Consider the following 25,962-nt stretch of genomic DNA (forward strand, 5'->3'; position numbering starts at 1 on the left):
CATAGTGTTATCTTTTAATTGTAATAAAATCAAAAAGAAAATAATTATTTTTTTAGTTAATTAGATTTTGCTAAAAGTTAGCAAATATAATTACTTTGTTAATTTATAGTTTAAATAGAAGAACTATACAAATAAAAAATAAAAGAGAAAGAGTTCGTGTAGAAGATTATAGAAGCTATCTTAATACTATTTGTACATGATTTGTGGTTTTGTTTTAGGAAGAATAAACCAATATTCAAATTTTGTGTATATATATATAAGGGATGAAAAATAAATCAAAAATATCAATAAAAAATTGACAAACAATCTTCTAAAATAAATGGATTAAAAAAAATTATTGCAAAGTCAAAAAAATGAAGTTTTTAGTTTATTCATTGTCTTGTGTTCATGACCACATTGGCCAAGCCTTATAAATTCGAATTTATAAGACAATATTATGGTGAGAAATGTCAATATAATAAGTATAAATTTAAAAATATAATAGAGTAAGTTTTTAATATTCAAAGTGTGGGTTTAAATATCCAAAATGATGTGTTAAACCCAAAATAACTAAAAATGGGCATTTTATATACAAAAAATAAATGTTTCAATTAGTTGCACTATATAACCCACAATGTTAAATGAGATTTTGTGTATATATTCCTGCTTGAATTATAAATTATTGAGAAAGACGATTTCTTTAAGAGATTATCCCTTTGGATCGGTTCAAAAACAAATTAAATCTAATTCACACAAGAAATAAAAACTTTCAAAATAAAAAACACATACTTCTCTTCTTATGAAGTTATTTATAATTTTCTTATTTTAAGCCTTAACTTTTCTTCATCACTCATGAAATATACGCCATTTTCTTCCATAAGTCTTGATCTATTTCTTCAATTAGTTGTTTATTATTCAATCTAAATTTACATGTAATGTTTATTCTATTCATTTTGAATTTTAAAAATGTTTTATCATAATGATTAATACATGTGTTTATAGAACATGCATATTTTTATATAGGTTAAATTAGGTATTTACAAATGTTAAAGTTGGTGTTTATGCATGATAAATGTAGTAGGTGTTTTATGTTATATGCAATTGGTGTTTACAATTGTTAAAGTAGGTGTTTATGATATATGAATTAGGTCTTTATGGTATATAAAGAACGTGTTATTATTTATGGTATAATGAAGTAGGTGTTTACAAGTGCTTAAGTGTTTATGGTATATGAAGTACTTTGTTAATAGTATATGGAGTAGGGTTTTATGTTATATGGAGTAAGGATTTATAGCGTATGAAGCAAGTATTTACGGTATATTAAATAGGTGTTTATTATATTTATAAAGTAGGTGTTTTGGTGTATAAAAATAGGCGCTTAAATGTGCTTAAGTAGGTGTATGATATTCAAAAACTAATTTGAGAGCAGTTTTAGTAAAAGGAGGTTTGAGTGATGGAGTAGATTCATTATCTTGGAAACCATACATTATTTTCAAAAGGCACAAATTTTCAAATCAACGGTTACATAATTGAGACCATCTCTATTGAGTTGATCCAATGTACATTTACGGTCCGTTTGGTAGGTGGTAATAAATGGTGGTAATGGAAATGAAAAATTAGTGTAATTTTAGTTGAAAAATCTCTAACCTTTATGGTCATGCTTGTTCAACTTCAATCATTTCATTTTCTTCATGAAATTCATTCCAATGCATTACCTTTGGGAGATGTGGTATAGGTGGTAATGAAAATTTATAAACGAAAAAACTTTTTTGTGATCAAAGTTTCATTACCATGGAAATGATATGAAACTTTTGATGAAATTTTACACTATAAATCATCCCCATTACCACCATTTAATACCATTAACCAAACGAGCCATTAATGTCTTAAGACTTGAAGTGATCACATAATCTTAAAATAATCACTTACAAATTTAAAATAATTATTTTTTATAATTTTTTGATCAATTAAAAAATACAATAATTAAATTGAAGTGCTTAGGATTAAATGTTAACACGACCAACTTTTTTTTAGAAAGTTTATCCAAAGCTTTTTTTTTTTTTTTTTTTTTGTTAATTTTGATAATTTCTTTCACATTTTCCTCACAAGACTTGTTAGCTAGAAATTCTTTACTTTCAAAAGCCAGGCCCAAAAAGTACAACTATCAGGCTTCAAGTTTCCAACAACGTACCTCGCTACGACTGGCGTGCGGATACCTTATCGGCTCTTCCCGGTTCACACGCACAGATAACTCTTCAAAGTTATGGAAGTGGGCAACGAAATGGAGGAGTTGGAAAGAATTCAAACACAAATCCTGAAAAGAGTAGCAGACGTTGAATTTCAACTATCTTCTTCTCTTTCTCTCTATTCCTCTGACCACAACGACGCCGACGCTTCCAATGACGCTACGGTCGAACGTCTCTCCTCAATCCTGCGTTCCAATGGTGTCAAGGATTTCACTTTCAAGGTTGTTCCCTCCGATTATTATGATCGTCCTCTTGAATTCAGAAGAGACATTCTTTCTGCACCTTCCATTCATCATCTTTGCAAAAGTATTGTTTTGGTATGTCTTTCCTTTTGAATCAATAATAATTTTTTCTGGCATTTTTAGTTGATTTTTGCTTATTTTTTCAAGGATGCAGATAAATATTAGTCAGTGTGGTATGGATTTGTATTGGTTGGTGTATGTTAAGCGTATAATACGGTGATTGTTCTAATTTTGATTTTTTCTTTTCTTTTTTTGGTTAAGTTTGGTTTTAAAACTTGCTTTGCAATTAGAATCTGGTTTTTTGGTATAGAAACTTTTTTGGTTATAGGATAGTCCGGGGAGGGATCAATGAGAATCGAATTCAAGTCTCCTGAGGAATATGTACTTGCCACCACGGAGGCTAGACAATTTGGTTAGGTTGACGTGAGTTATTGATGAAAGTACTAGAATGAAGAGTATGTTTGGACAAAAAAAGATGAATATTAAGAGGATGGGAGGGAAGTTTGATGAGTTTTAAGTTCAAATCTCTCAATAGTAAGAAAGATTTGTTTCTCACAAAATTGGAATGGTGTCGACCCACCAATCTTCTCCCCTCCCCATATGCTATCTAGATGGAGGAAAATCCATCTCTTCATGACTCTAGTTTCTAGAATCCAAACAAAACATAAATTTTTCAGTCGACTTTGAGAAAGCACATGTGCTGATATGTGGCCTGGAAACCGTTATTTCAGCTCATTGGTCTTTAGGTTGAGCCTTGAGGATTGAAATTGCTATTTGCACTTGAAGAACTTGTAATAGTTGCAAACACCCCTCCTTTTCTTCAGTATCTTTCCTAGGGAAGTAAGCTCGATATTGTTGTGTTGTAAATGAGATGAGCCTAGCTAGACTTAATATATAAGTTTAAAAATTCAGAAAGAGCAAATCGATATTAGAATGTTGTAGTTCTAAACAAGGTTCATCTCACAAGTCATAGCCTGAGTTCAACTTGACCTTGACATTTTTTTATTGATATCTCATGTTGAGATCAATATACAAGTATGCTCATTAAGCAAAAATGTCCACGCTTTAGAGGAGGAATTCATCATGTAAGTTGTCTATTGAAATTTGATTCAATAATCACTGTTGATTGAACCTTGAGTGGTAGCATAACCGGTTGAGCTCTGGGATTATATCCTAGAGATTACATGTTCAAATCCCTTTAGGGCCACTATAAGTTTTCCTGATTGTTAACTTCAGGGTCTCAAGGAATAGTTGGTGTGCGCAAGCTGATCCAAATACCCGAGTTGACAAAAAAATCACCGTTGAATGTTGATATGGAAGCTTGAATATGTATTGGATGAATGAAAAAAGATGTATGGAAGAGTTTAAAGTGTATGAAAAGTGTTGTCTTTAGCCGTCGTGTTGTCTACTTGATTTAGCAAAGGAACTGCTCCAACAAGTGAAGGATTATCTAAAACCAAGCTTGAATGATTTTGGTTTATTCACGATTTTGCATATGGTGTTGTTACTTGTCACAATTACTTATTGTGTCTAGGTGAGAATTGTTGAGTGGTGACTGGAGGCGTGAATGCGTATCGAGTAAATGAGGAAGATATATGAAGGAGTCTAGTGTGTATGAAAGTGTAGTGATGTTGCTTGTTTCCATGCTCTTTTTTCAAATAAGCTATGGAATTACCAAGTGCTTCTAGACTAGTGTTGCTAGTATGCTTGGATGAGCACAACCTTTGCTTGTTCATTCATGCACCTTGTTACTAGACGTTCGACCTTGCTTTAAGTGCTCGGTTGAGTACACCTTGTGTTCGAATGAAGATGATGCCCTTATTTTGTGTGAAGATAGAAATAAATCGATTCATTTCTTGCTAAACTTAGGTTTAACACCACAAGAGAGGAAATTTGTAGAGAGATTGGAGAACTGAAACTAGGACTTTGAGTGAGAGTTCTCTCTAGGAATCCTTGTCACCTTGTGCACTTGTGAATAATTAGTAAGATATTCTTTTTATGTGACCTTTAGTAACTTTTACAATTATCATTACAATTGAGTTTTTTGTTTGGGTGTATTTTGTAGCATTCAAGTGAATTTGCTTGAAAGATTTTCTCACTTCTCAAATTTGTGTGTTCTTGCGCTTCATCTTTAACCTTAATTTCTTTATTAATTTTTCAATTGTTCATCTTCATGAGCTATAATCCTAATCATCTATCATATTCTCTAGGTTAGCCCATGGGCTGCTCTTTTTTTATCGCATAATGGCATATTTGCATCTTGATTATTTTTTGTAAAAGTTTGTTATTTGCCCATTCACATTATCATAAATGTGTATGTTCTTATATTTTCCTCCAAAAATGGAATTTTTTTCTCTCGCAGTTTCTCGAACAAACTGCCTTGAGAAAGGGGAAGAACTGTTCAAGTACATGTATATTCAAGAGCCTATTATAGTAGTTGATTGGGTTTTTAAGTTTTAACTCTTCCCTTCTTGCAATAGAGTTACCCCAATTTAATCGTGATGCTTTTACTAATTCCTAAGGATGATGTTTACTATACTAAACAAAATGCCTCCTGCCCAAAACCACAGTTTGGCTTCAGATTGACTTGAATTCTAAGTATCAAGGTGCTTCCTTCCCATAGCTTGTAAGATGGGCACCTTAAAAGTTCAAGGGCTCATCATTTGAGACAAGTTTAAGAAATAGGGTAAAGAGGAGATTCTTAGCTTTGGTTTGATCTCTTTTCTCTAATACGTGGTATAAACTTAAGTTAGCTTGAAATATAATACTCGCCTGACCAGGGGGTGTGTATATATTTTTTCTCAAATAATTTAGTAGATAATTTCTAGTCTTACTTAACCAACAAAAACTCTTTTCTATTAAAAATATCGACTTGAAAAGATCTTGTTAGCTTCCCCCTTTTGTTCTAAGTCATTACCCCAAGTCATTGTTTCTCGATGTGTTGACCGGCATAATTGATTTAGCACATTGACGTCCAAACCGATTGATGCTATCTTTTGTAGTTTATGTAATGAAAAGCATTAAAGAGTGAAAATTTAGGAGCCTCTTGAAAATTGCTTAGAATCTCAAATAAGTCTCTTTGTGAGCTATATCAAGACTTATTTCTTAAAGAAAATTATATTAGTGGAGCAAAAAAGGTACAACAATAAAGATGAGACGTCCAAAAAAAAAATTAAACACAAGCTATTACAAGAACTCCAATCGTTCTCGCATTAAACATTAAAAGAATAATGCTCAAAAAACTGATAGCTTTAACCCATAAAGTTTCTAGGAATTCCGCCTTGTTTCAAATGATATCCAACGATGGAAATCAATCACAAAAGATTATTTGTTTCTTTCTAGCCAAATCGACCGTAAGATCGCAAAACTTCCACACGCATTAAATGCTTAAGGTCTCCCTTATACCCTTGATCACGATAGAAGGTATAAAGAAAGTCATGTATGATTATGTTTTTTGAGTGGCAACATTTGTCCCAAAAAGTTTTCTCAAAAGTGGACCAAAAAAATTGATACGAAAAAAGCAGTCATGAACTATGGAAAGGCAATGAGAAAACACAAATTCTTAAATGAGACGGTCTCATGGTGAGACTATTTATATTGGGCTCACCCATGTGTATATAGTGTGTTAAAGTGATTATGTGCAATTTTAAAGTGATCAATTGTAGAAATGGGCTAATTAGAAGGGTCCATCTCATGGTGAGACGATCTCATACAAGACTACCATACTGGAAGGTAGGGAGAAATACCAGCCAACAACATTCAGCCTTGCTATCCAGTATGACTTGACTATTTAGCATAGATTTTTGATTCTAGAAACAGACTGATCATGGTCCAGTCATGAATTATGTAATTAATTACACAGGCACAAGAAAAGTGGCTAGGGATTTCTGTAAAAACTCTACCTCGTTGAGTTTATAATAAGAAAGTTTTTATCCCTATTCTAGTCCATTGTCCAATGAAATCATCAACTTAGGCCAAGCATTTGACAATTAACCTGTAATCAAGTATCAACCATCCTATCACAGCCATCACTCAAATTTTAAGGCATCCCTATTTTTGACTCCTAAAGTTTCCTTCAATATATAAACAAGTTTACCCTTAATAAATTTTTTTGTCTCCCATGCACACATCTAATGCAAGCACGGGAATGTAGATTTGCTAACCATAATTGACAATGTGAAGAATTCCCTAAAATTTTAATGTGAATGCTTCGGTGGATGTGTGGGCAAACCTTGAGTGATAGAGTTCGAAATGAAGATATAAGAAAAGGTTTAAGAGTTGAAAATATATAGGAAAGATGAATGAAAATCGTTTAGGATGATTTGGGTATTAATGAACTGGTAAAGTTTGAAAGACTCAAAAAAGAGAGCGAGGAAGACCGAAGATAACTTGGAAGACATGAGTGGAAAAAGATATGAAGGATCTAGAATTATAAATTGAGATGGTAGACAATCAAAATGAATGAAGAAGAAAAATACATATGGACGACTATTGGAATTGATATATTGGTGCATGTAACCAACCCAAATTTTTTGGATTAAGGCTCTGGCATTGTTTGTTGTTGTACAAACTTTTGGAGATCCTGTGCATTTTGGCCTTGCTTATGTGGGTCATCTTTAATCATTTTGAGCCATCAGTGACATACCACATCTGTCATTTGTTATCCAACAATAAACTGTTTTGCAGCTAATACTTGAGTTTTGCCTTGCTGGTTAATGGTACTTTGGAAATTTTTATGAACCTATCCTCTTTCTCTTGCGAAGTGCAAGTTCTATATTTCCATACTAGAACTTATTTGTGGTCCATCTGTTCCAATTATATTGGCAAGGGAGATCAAGCTGAAGGAATTTAAGCAAAATGGTGTGTCCTCTCCAGTCAAACAAAGAAAAACGGCCTCGTTAAGAATATAGTTGAGCTTCTTTACCTGAATGTTGGATGGAAAAATGATTTTTCTAGAAGTCGTACGTATGGTACTCAACAAATTGAAGGCAATGGGATATCCCTGGTTGGTTATAGATGGACATTTTATATTGTTTAACAGAGACAGCCTTGTTGTTATCTAGCTGCATGCTTTCTCATCTACAGAAGGTTATCATTTGTAGAGGCATAAGGAAAATTTTAAACTTGATGCTTGTGTTGATGAAAAACCTTCTTTGGAGTGATATATGATTTCAGTAAAGACTATATTGTTGACAATCAGCTGCTTTCATATTCTAGCTCGTACCTGTCCATTTTAGAGTCACTGGCTCTTCTAAGTAAAGGGTTATTCCACTTGAGGAAATATGCACACACATTTTTATACATCAACAATTGCTTGTTCTATTTTGTTTTTTGGGAAAGGGGGGGGTGTGGGAGAGGGGTGGTGAAATTGCTTTGTTGGTACTTTCATCTAGCACAAAAGATCCTTTTGCTGCTAAGTCTGCTACCATAGAGGGAAGCTATGGATGCCTTGCCACTGCCATTAAAAATAGTACTTTATGTTCCGTAAGGAAGTGTAAATTCACCTGTTGGGAGATTTGCTTTTTCGTTTTATTTTGAGTTTATTATCAATCGATATCTTTTAAATCCAACTCAGGTAGCTTATTTTTTGTTTTGTCTTGCATATATATGTTGTTCTGATGCACATAGTCAATGTAACCATCTTTTCACTTTTATTCCATTGAGTGGCAGTGCATTTGACTCAAAGTACACTTCTGCTGCTAATAGCTCTCACCAGTTTTGATTTTTTCTTTAGGTGAATACTCAAGCCCAGTCTCATGTTGTTGATTGTAGCAACCGCTACAATTCAAAGTATTATGTTGTTGTTGTACAGGTGCTCATCTGTGTTGACTCCTAATATATCTCTAAAGCGTATGAGTTGGTGGTTCTTTATTCTTATGATTTTTATTTTCAGTATACTGCAAGATTCAATGCCGAAATGGTCAAGAACTACCTATATACACTCAATGAGGGCAAAGTGCCAAAAAAGAAATTCAACCGTAAGTAATTCTTTACTCCAATGTAAATCATTTTATCTTGACTGTAGAAGGGCTCTATTCATTGAACTCAGTTTATTTCACAAAATTTGGTCTCCCTGCAAGATTCTAGATGGCTTGATTTGGAAATGAATTTGTTTTGGTTGCTGACAGTTGAAAACTCTGTTCTGTTACAAGTTTTTTTATGCTTGCATGACCTTTCCTATTGATTCCAACACATACCCAACTCGTAATACTAGAGTTCGACGCATATTTCGGTCAACACTCAACACTCGATTCAAGTGGTGTTGACCCGAACACTAATTTGACGCTCTTTGTTAACGAGTTGAATCGAACTCTACATTGGGGTAATTTAATGTAGTGTGATTAGATAAGAACAAGTTAAGAATTCAGGCTGCAATTTAAATGAACTCTTCCTAATATCAATTTCTTGTGGACACCTAGATTGATATTGGTTTTTCTTAATTCTCTGGAAATAAGTTGTTTTGAGCCAGAAGAATCTTGTTTCCTTTTGCCTTCAGAAATGTGTCAGTTGCAGATATTACGCTTATCATAATGAGTCTGTTTTGGTATGCTCCATTTCACTTTCAATGCTTAATATCTGAATCTTATTTGTTTGGCAGTGAGGCTTGCTCCAGAGGAGATTTCAAACAGCTTAACTGGCTTTGAGCATAATGGTGTTACATGCATTGGCATGAAGACTGACATACCGGTAATTACTGAACTTAAAAGTCTAGAAAGCTTATTTTCAGCTTTTAGTCCTGAATGAAAGTCGTAGGAATTATTTCATCACGGATTAATCATGGTTTCTTAATTACTATATCTCGATTAGTGGTTGTTAATATGTCACTGTCTATTGATTTGCTTTTTAATGCATATCATTTGGCTCAATGATTATTTTACTAAAAAACTGTTCATCATTCCAAAACGTGTGCACTTGGTATCAGCTGGTCTTTCTGATATTTGCATGTGATTTGCTTTCTCTTGCTGCCTGTACCTGCAACAAATAAGCCCAGGAACGTTTTTTGTCTGGGCAAGCAATCAAATTTTGTTGTCCTGTTTATGGTTGTCTGTTTTATTATATGGTAGATATTTATGGGTCCTACGTTTGCCTTGCAATCAATTCATCAGACTATCCTTGGACCTCACCACTTGTGATCTCTTCATGTTGAAGCTGGAACCTATGTTGGAATTTTGAGTTTTAGAACTCGTACTCTGCTGTAATTTGGTCTACTTATCCTGTATGTTTGTGCACAAGCAGTCAAAAGAATCTTTCCAGCTTGTCATGTTTCTGAGTTTTTTTTTCCCTTATGAGAAGTCAGTTTTTTAGCCCAAATCCGCAAGTGTAAATATTGTTGACGAATTGATGTGATAGTCAGTTCACAGAGTATATGCAACTTAAGCTGGAAAAAATTGTGTTATAGTAATATACAACTACCTGATCGTTAACCTTTTAAAAGCTCTGCTGAAAGGGAAGCATGGTTTTTATCTAATATTTTTGCATAGCACTCAGATTTAAACTTTAGTTTGGAAGTCTATAAATTTCTTATCGGAACGTATAGCTTCAGTTCTTAGAGTTGGAATACTTTGAATCATGTGATAAAGATAAATTCTATTACTACTGTGCTATCTCCACATGCATGGTTAAACCATAGTTTCAAGTTGTTGCAGAATCAACTGTAAAAGATGCTGTGCTCACTGTATTACTTGTGAATTATGTGCATTCAAAGTGAAAACTTGAAACATTTTGTACAACAATTGCCTTGATTTCTTTAAAATATTTTCTATCCAGCGATTTGATGGATGATGAATTTTTTTTACACTATGTTTGGATAAGATGAAATGGAGAGAAAGAAAGAGGAGGGATTGTTTTTCCCTCATTTGGATACAATTAGCAGAAGCAAAGATTGTATTCCCATCTTTCCCCTCCCCTTCCTTTCCCTTCGCTTTGTTTCCTTCCAATAATGTTATCCAAACATAGTGTTAATGTTTGTTCATTAATCTGGAAAATAATTCTTGAAATAAACAACCAAAGAAACATGGCAAAGCCTACCTTGAAAAGACCGTCTATTCTCCCCAGGCAAATTGCCGTGAACCTAATATGGAAGTCAACTCTCTGGACTCCGAGTAACTGTGACATGTCGGCTGTCATTGTTAAATAGCCCCTTCCATTTTCTTGTTGTAGTGTGTATTATACGAACTTAGAATCGTAAAATCTTTGCTTCTGCTGTCTGCAGTCACCAACAAGGAGTTAATCTACGTCATTATACTTAGTTTACATAATTTTCCTTTCCTTTCATTGATTTATTCGGTTAAAGCTGCATTGATGTTTTCTTTACTTCCGGCCTGTGTCTGCTCTCAGGTTATATTGGACGAAGCAATTGTAAAGCTTTCCCCAGAGTACTTCTGGTTGGGGGGTGGAGAAGTGTACTTAAAATTGGGGATACAGACATCCGAATTTATCAAATTTGTGAAGCCCTTCATTTTCAGTTGCAGCTCTACTTGATTCTTCAGGATCTAACCAATATCCATTCATTTTCTCGTCTTATTATTTCATGATCTAATACTCAATTTATTGTTTCTTCATTGGAGATACTTGTCGTCGTTTGAACGGTAAAACCCTTCAACTCGTATACACTCTACAGGAAAAAGCATTCATGAAGTAATCACCTCCTTGAGTATACCAACATTTCTATTTTAGTTCATCTATTTTACTGTGTAATATTTTCATTTTGGGAAATATTTCTATCATTTTCTCTAATTTTTATTCGTACATTTTCTTTTACTTTCGTACAGTGTTAACGTTCCTAATTTTTTTAAAAAAAATTTGTGCAATTATATTATGTAGCAAATAGCAATATCTTGGGACATAGGAGGGAGTATCATTTGATTTCAAAATTGTCAAAGATGACAGGTTACAGAATTTGTCCTCCTGAAACATGTTTCTTGTTCCAGTACACACATTGGTTCAAACTTGACAGATTCAGAGTACTTGAACACAATGTTATCAATTTTTCCTACTAAAGTCCAAAGATAAAGATATATGAAATATTGAGAATTTGGTCTTGTTTCAGTCGGAGCAATTATTATTTTTTTCGAATGGGGTCTTGGGATTGAATATCACCTAACCCTCACCTTACCTTAGTCTACCATATAATTAAAAAGAAAAGTTTTATCCAAGACTAATCATGATTTCTTGATTTTTTTTTTTCGGTTTGATTATTTTGCCATCTTTGTTTTCTATAATTTATTGGAACAAATGCTCGTTTTGGCTCCTTTTTTCTTGTTTGTTGGAGAGAAAATTTTGCAACAATCATATTGAATAGACTTTTGAAACTTCTTTATTCATTCCAAAAGCTTTTGCTGAATATGACCTTAAGTAAGCAATCCATATTATCCATCAATTGAATGTTACTATAAAAAGAGAATTTTCAATCTTTTTCTCTTAATTGACAACGGTGAAAAATAATGATATGTTAGTTTGTTTAGAACGGCTATACATATTGGGACAATGCATATTGAATGTCCATGCTTTTTATGTTAATATTGTGTTTGAATAGGAATTTAAATGGAAAAAATGAAAGGAAAAGGTAAAAGAGATGAGAGATTAAAAAAATACTCCCCCTAACGGTCCGTTTGGTAGGTGGTAATAAATAATGATAATTGGAATGAAAACTAGTGTAATTTTAGTTGAAAAATCTCATGTCTACCTTGAAAGCCATGCTTGTCCAACTTCAACAATCTCATTTTCTTCGTAAAATCAATTCCAATGCATTACTATTGGGAAAGGAGGAATTAGGTGGTAATGAAAATTTTTTTGTGATCAAAGTTTCATTACCATGAGAATTACATGAAACTTTTGATGAAATTTATACTATAAATCATTCTTATTACCACCATTTAGTACCATTAACTAAACGGACTGTAAAAGTAGGGTCTATATACCATTTGGAATTCCTCCCTTAAAAGTTGGTATTTAAATAAAGATGAATACACCATTCAAATCTCACCTTTTTTTTTCCCTTCAATCTAAACAAAGATTGGAATAATAGTATAAAACTTTGTCTCAACATGTTTGCTATATATGTAAAAGTTTTACTTTTTGGATGGGTTTGAAGAAAATAAGATGAAAGGTTTAAATGGGTTGATAAGATGAAAATTTATTAATTAAATAGATAAAATAGATTAAAATGATAAATACTTTTTCTGTTTTTTAATAGTTTTTATATTATTATTTTTCACGCTATTTAATGCATAATTTTAGTCTTTAATATCTTTAATGTCTTTATTTTCATATGATCAAAAATTCTAAAAAGTTAATATTATGAAAATATGCAATAAGAAACAAACAAAATTACACCTGAATATGTTTTAGAATATACATAAAGATATATATACGAAATAAAATTAGTTGATAAACAGTAATTGGTAAAGTGACTCTAACAACTACTCCTATTAACTTCCAGGAAGTATAATAAATTAATAGAAACAAAGCAACATTATTTTCTTAGAGAGCAGCTATGTCTGGGGACACCGACCAACCCATGAAAGAGCTTTTAGATACAATTGTGCCACATGGTAGACTTGGGCACAACATAATAACAAATCTTATTATTTATTATTTAAATTTATTTTATATACTATAGCAAATAATAAATATAAAAGATCAATAAAAAAAATTTAATTAAAAAATAACACATTAAATTACGTAATAAAATAAAAAAAATATCAAGTGTGATCCAACGGAAGAAGTACATAAAAAGCAGAGAAATATTCTTATATCCTAGGCAACGTACTCCATGACCATGCACCATTTCACCAAACTAATAAGTTGACCATGTAAAGTACATACGCTCAAGTGTGATCAGTAAAATAAATGAGTTAATTCTAATTACTCTCTTATTCGAACAAAAGCATGGGAATTAATATGCGCATAATCATAATTCCAATACATCTGAGTCAAGTCATACTTGCACCAAGCCACCAAGCACAATAGAAAAAAATGAATATATATAAATAATACACAATTTTAAAAAGTATGATAACGATAATAATTATTAAAATAAAATTCGAACGGTTAGTGGGAGAATGGTAGTTGAGCTCAACTGAAATAGCAGTTATTAACAGATATAACTGCTCCCAGGATCACTCTCATGTAATAAAGAAGAACCGCAAGGACCATACGTCCCAAACATGGCCTCTTGATGTTATTTATTTTGTTTCTTTATATAATATATATTTTCTCTGTTCCAGTATATTTGCTAATTTAATGTGATATTTTAATTATTTATATATTAAACTATAAATATCTAAAAATTATAAAAACTTAGTATTATCAAAGTATGTGATTAGACAATTTAGACAAGATCCCACTTGACTATATTTTTTCAACACATTAGCCACAATATACAAAAATAAGCTTGAACGATGAATAATATCAAAATCGTTATATAGCGAGTATTTCAGAACGAACGAAGTAGTAAACTAGTAATCAAGTAATCATCCACATAAATCTTTTTCTTTAGATACAAAAAGATCGCCTTTTCCGTTACCTTTTGCCTTTTTATCGAGTTGACAGATTTTTTGGTCACGTTCTCTTTTATAAGTATGACTCTAGTCGATTTCCTTCCCTCTTCAGATCCTACTCATTTTTTTTATGGGCGGAATACATTGGGTATGATGATAATGATAAACTTAAGAAAATTTTTTATTATGGACTTAGTCCACAATATTGTAGTGTGCACTAACTTAAAAATATCAAATATTTTATAATGATTGTACTTCATGTTATACTTGTCAAGTGAAAAACATACTATTTTTATCCATTTTAAGGTTGGTGCACATTAAAATACTGTAGACCAAATTCATACAAACATCTCAAAACATAAATATATAGAAACGAAACTATATAGTTCTTAAATTTCAAAATAATTCTCTACATTTATACTTCATATGATATCTACAACATTGATTTGTTTAATGTGATTTGAGATTTTGTACGTAATAATTAACAAATTACTAAAATACAAATTATTTATTTAAAATAGAAATTAATTAAATAACTTTTAAAAGATTTGTATTTTAACACACTCCATAAAACTTAATCATAAAAGTATTACAAAATTATATTTAATCTAAAATGTTATAGTGATAAGCTTAGAAAAACAAACATTGTAAAATTTTCCTTATAGGAATAGAAAATAACCCTAATCAAGTTTACAAGTAAACTTTGTTTAAGATATGAAAACTATAAGATCAATATAATAATTAAGATTTAAGCCTTAATGTTGATTATGGATTGGAAACTTGCGATGTGGCGCAACATAATCCATCACCACTGCGTCTTCAACGCCTTCACCTTCATTTGCATCACTTGCCTTTTTGGCCATTTTATCGTGAGATGACTCAGATTCTAACATTGATCTTTGCTTTCCTATTAAACCCTATCAATAATACAACATAATATTATAAATAAATATAATTTTGTTCATAATATAATTTATGTTTGTAATTATTTTTTAATTTCTAGAAGCTAAGATAATAATATAGTATATATCAATACCTGCTTTTTCATCACTTGGCTTGTGCTCATGTCCAAAGTTGCACTTGATGTGATTTCTGTAAGTTATAAATTAAAATTATTTTACAAAACTAAATCAGTTTATATAAGAGAGCTCACATCTTCAAAATTGTTGTCTTCAATTAATACATAATAAGTCTATTTGAAATTATTCACCATAGCATGGCCCTATCGGATAAAAAATATATAATATATCTTAGGGTTGTAACAATCGATCAGCATAATCTTTTGGTTAAATTGATTTTTTGATATGATATTAGAAGTCAATGTGACCGAAGAATCATTGTTTTGAATCTTATTCAGCTCATGTCAATTAAGATATTTGCTTCTAACCTAAAGGACTCTCGTGTGAAGAAACATGAGATTAGTCAAATGGACCTTCTAAGAAGAAACCTTAACTCTTATAAGAACTACATTAAAAATACAAATATGCTAAGCCATAAGCATGCAAGACACAATTAACAAACTTTTATCAATCTCACTTATCTAATTATTGAGAGTATATTTAGCTCTCTTTTGAGAAAATAATAGCCTCGTCATGTCTTTATAATTATCATATTAAAACGTTTTCACATATAATTAATAAAATTTATAATTGATGTAGGAAGTACAACAAATGAAGGGTTGCACGCGCATGATGAATTGCATGGTCTATATTTAAGATTGGTGGTCCATGGACCAAACACAAAAGTCATCACCCAATAGCTTTCAATTAACGTCACTAATCGAATTTTTTTTTTTTATTACAGGGTTAAGCCGAGGAAAGGTGGGGATTAGATGAGAATCGAATCTAAGACTTTATTTGAAAATATATATGATACTTACTTTCTAATTGAGACAAGACTGAAATCTCAGATATTACTATAGCCAAGTCTTATTATACCATATCACTCTCATAATAATTGATATATAGAAGTAGTTAATACTTTTATGACCTAGTATACACTTATAGATCACTCTTTTGGAACAAATAAATATGTACCACATACTTGTATGTAAGTCTATAACATACCTGAAGATGTTTTAGTGCCCATATTAGTCATAGGAAACCCTTTGATATGATCAACTGTGTCATAAACTAGGTTTGTTTTCTCTGCATCCTGTAACTATATAATAAGAGTAGAAATTAATTACATATTATTATGCATAAAACTAAGTTGATACACATCATTTAACCATGCATTACATATTAGTACAAATAGGGGCGATTTTAAGATACTAATATAAGATGAGTTAAACACTCATTTTTGCATAAGTAACTAAATCAACTCGACAATTATATTTTTGTATTATATGTTATATAATTCAAAATTAATAGATTTTTAATTAAATAATTTCAGTCATGACCCAGGTAGATCATGTATTATATATATATATATATATATATATATATATATATATATATATATATATATATATATATATATATATATATATATATATATATATATATATATATATATATATATATATATATATATATATATATATATATATATATATATGATGCATCATGCATGTAGTACATAGAGTTATTACCTTACTATAGGAGGCAAGATCAAAAGTATGCCTTGCACTACTGCATGCACGCATTGGAAGTAACAATAACATGGACATAATAAGAGAAACTATGGACATGATGATGATGATTTGTAGATGTATCTTTATTATGTGTAACAAAATTTAAGTTGAAAACCTAAAGAAGTTGCAAGCTAGCTAGGGCTTTATTTTTGAGTTTGTTTAGTGTAAGTAGTATTTGTAGTAGTGGATAAGTTTATAGAAGACTATCCTAAATTTGGAGGTTATTTATAAGTACAAGATTTTATAAGAAAAATTTTATAAAAAAACAAAAATATGAAAAAGTGAGAGGGGTTCTTAATTGCAAGAACATGGAAGTGTTTGTGTCATGATGAACCTTGATATTGCCAAATCAATATCTTCAAGGACTACCCTTGTCTCCTTTTCTTGCTAGCACTTTCAACTTTTGTGGGGGCTATATTGTTGCCCCACAACTACTACTATAGTCTATACATGTATGTATGTATGACTGTTTATGTCAAACAAGATACACTAATCTACCTATATTTTCATGGAAATTGATATTACATGGCTACATGCTAAGCTAAGTCAAGAAGAGAAGGATTTTTAAGTATAATGGGATAGATGTCTTTTGATATAGATGATAAATACTTTTGTTATTACTTCCTTTATTTTATTGAATTTTCCATAGTAATATTTTAAATGTCGTAAAAATACTGATTGCCATCTCTTGAAAATTTGATCAACTTGATCACAAGCCATCCTACAACTTATTAGCTTTGAAAAGATTTGGAAAAGATAATGTCCTCAAAAAATTGATATGAAACAACCTACGAAGACTTGTCAACATATATATCAACCTCTTATTGACAAATCGTCAATTATTTATTAATGACTCTTCAATCATACTGCTTTCAAAACAAAACAAAGTTCAAATTAACTAATAACTTGTCAATTTATATATCAATAAGTAGCCAGCATTTTTATTAAAAAAAGACACATTTAAATATCTTAGTAATAAACATGTTGCTTTAATAGTAACGAGTAGACACCTTTATTGTCTTACTTCTATGACTAAACTTTTTAGCTATATTTAAACTATAAATTCTTAAACAACTATATGATATGGCCACTAAATTAGTTGCAATTCAATAATAAAATAATTCCGCCGTTATTATAAGAGCACAGAAAAACAATTATCAATGATAAATAATAAAATAATAATAATAATAATAATTAATTTAGTAGTAACATTAATATTTTTACATCTAAACAGTGAAAACATTTAACTTTTACCACTCATTTTAAACTCAAGTTAGGGTCGTCATCATTATACTCGGTGTATCCCGCTCATAGAAAACTATGGTCAGGGTTTGAGGAGAGAAGAAAGACAACAGGTCATATCCATAAAGAAGAGTGCGGTCAAAGAGTCTCTCGACTCGAGAAAGGTCTTCAAAGAGAGAGAAATATACAACTTACAAATAGAATACGTACAAATAACTAAAAATAAAGATAAAAGTAAAGGAGGTAAAGAGTGATAATTAAAGGCAATGAACAATAACAAACGATGGGTAAATGAGACGGACTTAGTGATCTAAAACGTGGATAAGACGCCACCAACTACTTCTATTCCTAATCAAATCCTTAGAGAGGTGATATTAAGGTCTAAATTATAAATTTTTGCCTTTCAAATTTTGTTACAAATTTCACCGACTACTACTATAGTTTACTATACTAGTATAAAAAGCCAAGAGTATATATATAAAAACAGAGGATAGGGGGCGGTTTGCCCATTTGTTACCCAAGTGGAACACCATTTCTTGTCCTGGTTTTCTAAGATCATAATGTGGGACATATTTGTGTCTCCCTTCTTCCCCCTTTTAATTCAATGCTTCAAAATCTTTCAAATTTATAAGAGTATAAAGCTTAATCTTATTTTCTTGCAGGATTTACTGAGCTAAGTAGCTTTAATGAACCATTTAAGTTCCTTTATTTTTGGAAATTTATGTCCACTAATAGCCTAATAGTCATATTTGCACCATTATCTAGTTAATTAGTCTTACTTACTGTTGATTAGCATGCTAGCCTCTTGTGTTTCCACAAAATATGTACCTTCACGAGTGTGCTATGGGAATTCCCATTGTTGTAGACCAATTGTATAGAATTGAAGCTACATGCAAAGGCTTTTACGATTACATGCATGAATCTTACTGGTCCACCTAAATAAAACCGAATCATTAGTGTTTAGGAGCATCGTAAAAAACAAAGTTGTATTACCGTATTGCGACTGTATTATAAAGGTTTTTGAGTTTACAAGTGAACAAAATAAGGTCACATTAATCGCAAAGTCATCTATATTGGCCGTAAAATTTGTTTCATGATTAGGAGTTCAAGCGGAGGACAAAAAATTAAGCATAAGAAAGTCATAGTATAAAATAAGGTAGTTGTCGTGATTATTGTAATAATATTTACATATCGAATGCAAACATGAGATGTTCTTTGATACGATCCAATATGTGGTTTATTACAAACAAATGATGATAGTGTATCGTGTTAGGTTGGCCAATTTTACCAAACATTAATTAACAGCTTATTTGGGTGTCCACATTTAATGGTGAAAATGCTAATTGTTAATAGAAAGTTTGTATAATTTTATTAGGAAATCTCTTGATAGGTTTAATATTATATAAAAGGACATTGTGTAGTGGTTATGTTTAATTCTATTTCAATTATCTCATTAGCTTCACATAATTCATTCTAATGTGTTACCATTTGGATAATAATGCTAATGAAAAAACTGTGAACAAAAAAATCTTTTTATAAGTTTTATGATCATCATGCCCCATGGAAAGATAAAACATTTCATAAAATTTACAATATAAATTATTCTCTTCACGATCATATAGTACCAACAACTAAACATATCTTACATACCTTAAACAATTAAATTCAAGCACACTTCAGAAATGTACTAACTACCATACAAACCAAGGCGAAGCCACGAGGGGGCTGATAGGGGGCTAGCACCACGGTCTATTTTTGCGCTTTATTTTTTTAGTTTGACTAATATAGATTTTTCAATAATATATTGCTGGAATTGCTTTATATTTTTCTTGTTAATTTACTTTTTTTTGGCTTTACCCTTGATACAAACTCAATCTATTTTAGGAGTAATGTGCTCAAAATGGTATTTTTTTTTTGTCTTTTTAAATTTATCAAACGAGAGATATTATAAGAAGAAATCTCACTTTTAAAAGAAAGCTCAAAATGAATGAGCAAGAACGAAAAGAAATGGAAATAAAGGAAAAGACCCCAAAAGAATGGGGAGTGGGGACGATTATAGGGACAAATTTGTGTGGTCAAAACCGCCAACTTGCTTCCTTGTATGAAATTAGGATCACATTTGGTCACGTTTCCCCCACATGATATAACAATTTTTTTCATAGGATAAACAACTTTTGAAAAATTAATGAACTTACTCAAGTGAGATCTATTAGCTAGTGCCTCTATATAAAAATATTATTCATAAAATAAATATAATTGTACACACTATTCATCATCCCCGTACATTCTTTAACTAGTACTCCATCATTTATATCATCAAATTTTTTTTAAGTTTCCTTCATTTCATAATATTTGCAATATTTACATAATAATATACTATTCATTAACAATTTTATGCACATAATTTCTATTTATATATGAGAAATAGTATAGTCATGTGAATAGTTTTTAAATATATAAGTTTCTCAATGTTTTGTCGAAAAAAAATGTTATGTCGTAACAATTCGTCACATAATCAACCGTAAGCTCACTCGTATAGGCACACCCACGAGGCACTTATATGCTTGAGCCCACAAATCTACAGGTAATAAATATTGACTTGTATACAGACTTGACGAATTAAGTTCACTCTTTCACAAATTAACTTTCACTTTATCATCATACTCGATCATATTCGATACGTCACGCTGATATAAAATTAACTTTTACTTAACTTTTACTTGTCAATAATTTTTAAACTTGAAGAGAGCATAACTTTAATTTAGGAAAAGAAACACAATTGTCTCCTCTTAGAAAAATGATACTTCCAAATCGCATTTAGCCTTCTATATAAAGGGAGAGGAGCTTGAATTCTAAGGGCATGCCACAAAGCTTATGTAACATGATCCTTATTAGAAGTCCTAAAATACAGGTATTTGAGCCATTAGGTCTTCATGGGATGAAATTATTTACATCATATGCACAAAGTTAAAAGGAAAATAACCAAAGCTATGAGGCCAGAAGAAGGGTAAAACTCCATGGGAATTCACCAAGTAACTGATTTATCTACTTAAACCCAAATGTGTTCTCGCCACTGTAAGTCACATAAAGGAACCCATCTTCGTCTTTTTTCTCTTCATATATTGCAGACATGATTGCTCCTGTAAATTCACGGTCACACTGATTTAACGAGAATCATTTTTGTGGTCTCATATTCGATACAATATTAAAGAAAAGAAATCATCGGAAAGTGGAGCGAGTTGCAGAACGAAAGATTACCAGTGGGTGGAAGGACGTTCTCCACGAAAATGAAGATTGCTTTCTCTGCGCTAAGCTTAATCCTTTTCCGAATGACATAAACAAATTGTCCTACAGTCAAGTCAGCCGGGACTAGGTATCTGCGAATGTCATGAATTAGTACTTACATCCATCACCCGGAAGTTTGTAAATCAACTTCGATAGATTAAATCACATCATGAAGTATAAAGCAAGAGAACTAAGTTTAAGACGACGTAATAAGTACACAATGATCAAAAGCTTCATTCATTTATGCAAAAACGTATAAGAGGACATCAAAGCAATTTTTCAAAGGATTATCTACTTATGTAGTGTGTTCACTCTTGTGACGAGATTCGGTCATCTAATGTCTTAGAAAGATGCAAACATCGTAAAGCAGAATACATATGAAAAACCTCAATCAAAAATTTCAACAGATCTCGTCCTGATTATGTAGCTAAAGGAAGGGCCATAGATTGGTGTTATTGATGACAGTGTTCATCTAAAGCAGCATTAGACCACGTAATCCATGTGTTTCAAGAAGGCAACAGCTCAGCTAACTTTTTTGGGTCAAGAAAACATGTCATTGCCAGGTCAATGTTGTAAAGACAGGAAAACAGCTACTAGGACTTAGCAAGGAAACATAATGAATAAAAGAAAGCAAGCAAAGAGTTTATGCCTGACATTGTGATTGTTTCCGTTTAGTCTAGCCTTTAACACTAGTGATTAACCCAGAAGCGCATAGTGTTAAAACAAGGTTGCATCACATCGCATCGGCTGCGTTGTAAAGGTTTTCAAAACAAATAAACCGATATTTTCCGCGTTATAAAGGTGGAAAAACCGCATTCTGGGTTGTTTCAAGGGATATCTTATCATTCGATTGATATTTAGGTCTTACGATAACTACATCACTCCTGAACTGCATCACTGTTCCATTACCGCATTTTTACACTATGCGGAAGCGTCTTTTTCCCCAACTAAACCAAAGTTTGGGCATTTACTACATCAAAGAACAATCTCTTTGGGACACATTAGTTTCTTAATTATGACCATGACATGATATTTCAACAAGACCAATTATTCAAACCATAAAAGTCAGCAACAAAGCACATAAACATGCCGCAACTTCTACCAGTGCATTTGCCCTATCAATATACCATACCAGTTCTCGACAAGGTAAAGTACTACAACAATGCCAAAGGCTTAATCCCGACAATAAGTTATCCTATCCAAATATATGCAGCATTATCAAAGCCAATAACAAAGACTGCCAAAAAATAACAACTGCACAATATCTTGATACACTAAACAAAGGATCAAAAATCTTACTACAACAATGCCAAAGTCTTAATCCCGACAATAAGTTATCCTATCCAAATATATGCAGCATTATCAACGCCAATAAACAAAGACTGCCAAAAAATAATAACTGCACAATATTTTGATACACGAAACAAAAGATCAAAAATCTTACTTCTTCTTGTCTATATTTGGGATATCACTTCTTTCTGCCTTCTCCACAATCACCTTCAAAAAAGTTACGAATAGAGAGTTCAGCTAAGTAATATAGATGATGTTAGATAAAGCCGACACATTTCCAATCATACTCGATATAAATTAATTCTATAATCAATTGAATGACATGTTTCTATCTTAATTCAATCACCATATGCACTACAAAGGGCATGGCAAGAACAAAAAATGTAATCCACAAAGGTCAACGCAAGCAACCGGTAAACATGATCCTATAGGAGACTAAAACTTTTCGTACTGGTATTCTGTCGGGGTATTTCTCCCTGATCCTAGCAGCCTCTGCACGTCTTTTCTCTGATAATAATGAAGGAGAATATTATTTAGAAAGCCAGAAATCAAAATACATCAAACCATCAATAATCAACAAAAAACAAGAATTGAAAACATGAATGACTTACCAAGATCATGTTCTTGCTTGAAGGAGCTCTTTGCCATTTTTTCTGAAATGGACACAATATTTTAGTTTATGCAGCATGTAATAATGTAGGCAAAGTGTACCACCCCTGAATTTCCGACCCCTTATACGAAACCAAAACCGCGGGCCCGAATTTCCTCCCGCCCTTTACGGTTTTAATTCCATATAAGGGGTCGAAAATTCAGGGGTGTTGCACAGAACAACAACAAATCGTAGTTCATAAAATGCAGCGACAAATATCAATTAGTCTATATCCCAACAGAATCAAACACAAATCATGATACTCAAAGAACAAGCCATATCTTCCAAATCTAACACAATCAAAATCAATGAAGAGAAGGAAAAAACAATTCACCAACTTGGTCATGAAGTGCAAACTGAGGAAAAAACTATGTTAAGAGTTTCTGAAATCCATCAAATGAAGGCATGACAAGATACCACCATTATCCAGCGGCCTATTCGACATAACTTAATGCTTATCCTAGAATCTCCCTCTTTTCCATATTTTTCCTCCACCATCTACCCATGTACTCCTATACAACTAAATATTCTAAGAATTGAAATCAGCTGGGTTTATGAATCAAGTTTTATGTTGAACTCAACAAGTTACATATTATCTCTTTTCACAACAAGCCAGAAATTGAAAAAAAAAACCCTAGCTAAGTCAACAACAAGGGCACAAATCCTTTCCAAGAACAAACCAAAATCAATCTGAACACAAAAAATAACATGATATGGAATTACCATCATCATCAATCATACCCGGTGTATCCCGCTGTTAGAAAACTATAACCATACCCAGAGTATAACGATTATCATCATAATACCCTTGTGCAAAATCAGAAAGGTGGGAAATTTACAATCAAGACATCCAAAATCTTCCAATTCATGAACATAGATAACATGATGCCCATTCAACAAAGTTATGCCATTCAAAACCACAAATTTCTACCATTGATCTTCTTGATGTTATTTATCTATAAGGACTAATCCTAAATAGAAAGGAATAAAAAAATCACAAAACTTTAAATGGGTGACAATAATTATGGTGCAGAAAAGAAATAATTAAGCCAACAAGTTACAATCTTTTAAGGCACAGCCAACTGATGTCAAATTCTATACGCAATTAATAAACTTTCCAACAGATACCCACATCTCAAATTCATGAATTACAGGCAAAATCACTTTTTATTTTGGATATTCCGTCAAATTAGACAACTGAATTTAATAAGATCAATTAAACATTAAATTACTAAGCTTTTATATCTAAAACAAAGAAGAATTAACATTAGAAAATAACAGAAGTTATGTCTAATCAAGTGATAACTGAAAACCCATGAATGAATATACAATTATATTGATACCCTAACCCAACAAAGAATAAGCAAAATAAAGCCAAAATTAAGAAAATACTAAAAGTAATAAGAGAATTTAAGATCATCGTATACCTTAAAAGTGGTAGATGATTTGCAGATACAAAAGAGGAACAAATAAAAGAGATGGGAAAGAAGAGGAGGAGAGACAAAATTAATGATGTTTTTGTCAAAGCCTGTTGGGTGGGGGGCTGATTTGAGGATAATGTTAAGATGCTAATGAGTATAAATTATTAGAGTTAATTCTTGATTAGTAGAAGCTGTTGCTATTTTTTAAGGCTATTTTAAGGAGGATATTGATATTGAATGAAGTCGGTCAAGTTCATACGTTTCAAAGGTATGATTGGGCCGCAAGCAATTCATCTCCTCTTCGGTCAGCAACTCATCAATCAGTTTCACAACTTCCCGTGTAAAACGGTGTTAATAATTTCTATTAGACTCGTGTAATTTCTATAAAAATGATTATATATATTTTTATTAAAATAATCAATTATAATAATAAAGTATTTTAATGTAATGATTTATAATTTTAAGTAATTATTAAAGTTTTAGATTATTTTTTTATTACCATTTTACGTTCTAAATACACTAAGGATTTAAATTGTTACTAAAATTAAAAATTGTAGAATCATACTAGAATGATATGATTCTACCGATTTTACATGCGGCTAAAAGTACTCCACAAAAATACTAAATTGGGCCTTAGTCCATCCAAGCAACTAAAATCCTAGACTCTAATTGAGTTATTTGATTTTTAGTAATTAGATTGAAACTCTTAACCATAATATGGGCTCTAGGAGTAGTTTTGTGCGTAGAAGTGGTAATACGGTAGCCCATTTGGTTGCACGTTGGTACTCAAACTCGGTTGACAAGAATGTCTTATGTTTCTCTTTTCTCAAAGTCTTATAACCTTGATTTCCCTTTATGTTTAATATCAACAAGTGCTTTTCAAAAAAAAAATAAATAAATAAACATGATGAATTCTTAGCTTCTTAATCAAAATCTTGCTAACTTAGAGCTGTTTTTATATCTAGATTACAAGTTGAGGCTTAGTTTCATTTGGCGTTACTAATTTATTAATGATAAAATTGATGTTTATAATTGATAATTTTTACATTATTGATTGTGAAAAATAGTTAGAGATCGTGAATAAGATGGAGAGGGAGATAGTGATATTATATTTCACTATATTATTATCAGTGTGCCAATAATAATTTTTGGTATATTTGTAGTCTTGTAGATATTAAAAAATTACTATTTAAAAATAAATTACTAGTCTACAAATTAGAAGGAATTTATAACTCAAAATTCCTTACTACAAAATAACTACATTGTACATTATAGTTGTATGAATCTTTTTTTATTAGTTATAGGGTAATTTAAGAAAATAAGATGAGTAAGTAAAAATTAAATACATAATCGGAAAAATGGCATATTTAGTAATTGAGTCAAAACTCAATTCTCATATTTTTTTTATATTTTTATATATTGTATTCAATTTACCATAATGGCACATCAAAAAAATTTACTTCAGTATTTAC

The 25,962-nt window shown here is 31.4% G+C and overlaps 3 protein-coding genes across 3 annotated transcripts; 1 reads left to right on the forward strand and 2 right to left on the reverse strand.

Annotated features, from left to right (window-relative positions):
- Positions 1-2,131: 2,131 nt before the first annotated feature.
- On the forward strand, positions 2,132-11,291 carry LOC130804136 (uncharacterized). The gene is made up of 5 exons (XM_057668471.1): positions 2,132-2,542; positions 8,202-8,279; positions 8,361-8,445; positions 9,066-9,154; positions 10,805-11,291. The coding sequence occupies exons 1-5, from the start codon at positions 2,243-2,245 to the stop codon at positions 10,946-10,948; spliced, it is 696 nt and encodes a 231-aa protein (XP_057524454.1). The 5' UTR covers positions 2,132-2,242; the 3' UTR covers positions 10,949-11,291.
- Positions 11,292-14,526: 3,235 nt separating this feature from the next.
- LOC130804200 (uncharacterized) lies at positions 14,527-16,955 on the reverse strand. The gene is made up of 4 exons (XM_057668560.1): positions 16,562-16,955; positions 16,035-16,128; positions 15,005-15,060; positions 14,527-14,885 (listed from the first exon to the last, which is right to left on the reverse strand). The coding sequence occupies exons 1-4, from the start codon at positions 16,658-16,660 to the stop codon at positions 14,724-14,726; spliced, it is 411 nt and encodes a 136-aa protein (XP_057524543.1). The 5' UTR covers positions 16,661-16,955; the 3' UTR covers positions 14,527-14,723.
- A 3,669-nt stretch (positions 16,956-20,624) lies between these two features.
- LOC130804201 (autophagy-related protein 8f) lies at positions 20,625-24,790 on the reverse strand. Its single transcript, XM_057668561.1, has 6 exons — positions 24,497-24,790; positions 23,032-23,073; positions 22,872-22,927; positions 22,575-22,627; positions 21,104-21,222; positions 20,625-20,985 (listed from the first exon to the last, which is right to left on the reverse strand). The coding sequence occupies exons 2-6, from the start codon at positions 23,066-23,068 to the stop codon at positions 20,891-20,893; spliced, it is 360 nt and encodes a 119-aa protein (XP_057524544.1). The 5' UTR covers positions 23,069-23,073; positions 24,497-24,790; the 3' UTR covers positions 20,625-20,890.
- Between the last annotated feature and the right edge of the window lie 1,172 nt (positions 24,791-25,962).

The sequence above is a fragment of the Amaranthus tricolor genome, chromosome 17, assembly GCF_026212465.1.
Source record: "Amaranthus tricolor cultivar Red isolate AtriRed21 chromosome 17, ASM2621246v1, whole genome shotgun sequence".
In the NCBI taxonomy this organism is placed as follows: domain Eukaryota; kingdom Viridiplantae; phylum Streptophyta; class Magnoliopsida; order Caryophyllales; family Amaranthaceae; genus Amaranthus; species Amaranthus tricolor.

What these genes read in the sequence shown, in the direction of transcription:
- LOC130804136 (XM_057668471.1), top strand. Translation starts at nt 2,243, where the DNA reads ATGGAAGTGGGCAACGAAATGGAGGAGTTGGAAAGAATTCAAACACAA. An exon ending in GCCAAAAAAGAAATTCAACC is followed by an intron (nt 8,446 to 9,065) that starts GTAAGTAATTCT and finishes TTTGTTTGGCAG; the next exon opens with TGAGGCTTGCTCCAGAGGAG. An exon ending in GCATGAAGACTGACATACCG is followed by an intron (nt 9,155 to 10,804) that starts GTAATTACTGAA and finishes GTCTGCTCTCAG; the next exon opens with GTTATATTGGACGAAGCAAT.
- LOC130804200 (XM_057668560.1), bottom strand. Translation starts at nt 16,660, where the DNA reads ATGTCCATAGTTTCTCTTATTATGTCCATGTTATTGTTACTTCCAATG. An exon ending in ATCTTGCCTCCTATAGTAAG is followed by an intron (nt 16,129 to 16,561) that starts GTAATAACTCTA and finishes CTTATTATATAG; the next exon opens with TTACAGGATGCAGAGAAAAC. An exon ending in GGGCACTAAAACATCTTCAG is followed by an intron (nt 15,061 to 16,034) that starts GTATGTTATAGA and finishes TATAACTTACAG; the next exon opens with AAATCACATCAAGTGCAACT.
- LOC130804201 (XM_057668561.1), bottom strand. Translation starts at nt 23,068, where the DNA reads ATGGCAAAGAGCTCCTTCAAGCAAGAACATGATCTTG. An exon ending in CAAGCAAGAACATGATCTTG is followed by an intron (nt 22,928 to 23,031) that starts GTAAGTCATTCA and finishes CATTATTATCAG; the next exon opens with AGAAAAGACGTGCAGAGGCT. An exon ending in GAACGTCCTTCCACCCACTG is followed by an intron (nt 20,986 to 21,103) that starts GTAATCTTTCGT and finishes GTGAATTTACAG; the next exon opens with GAGCAATCATGTCTGCAATA.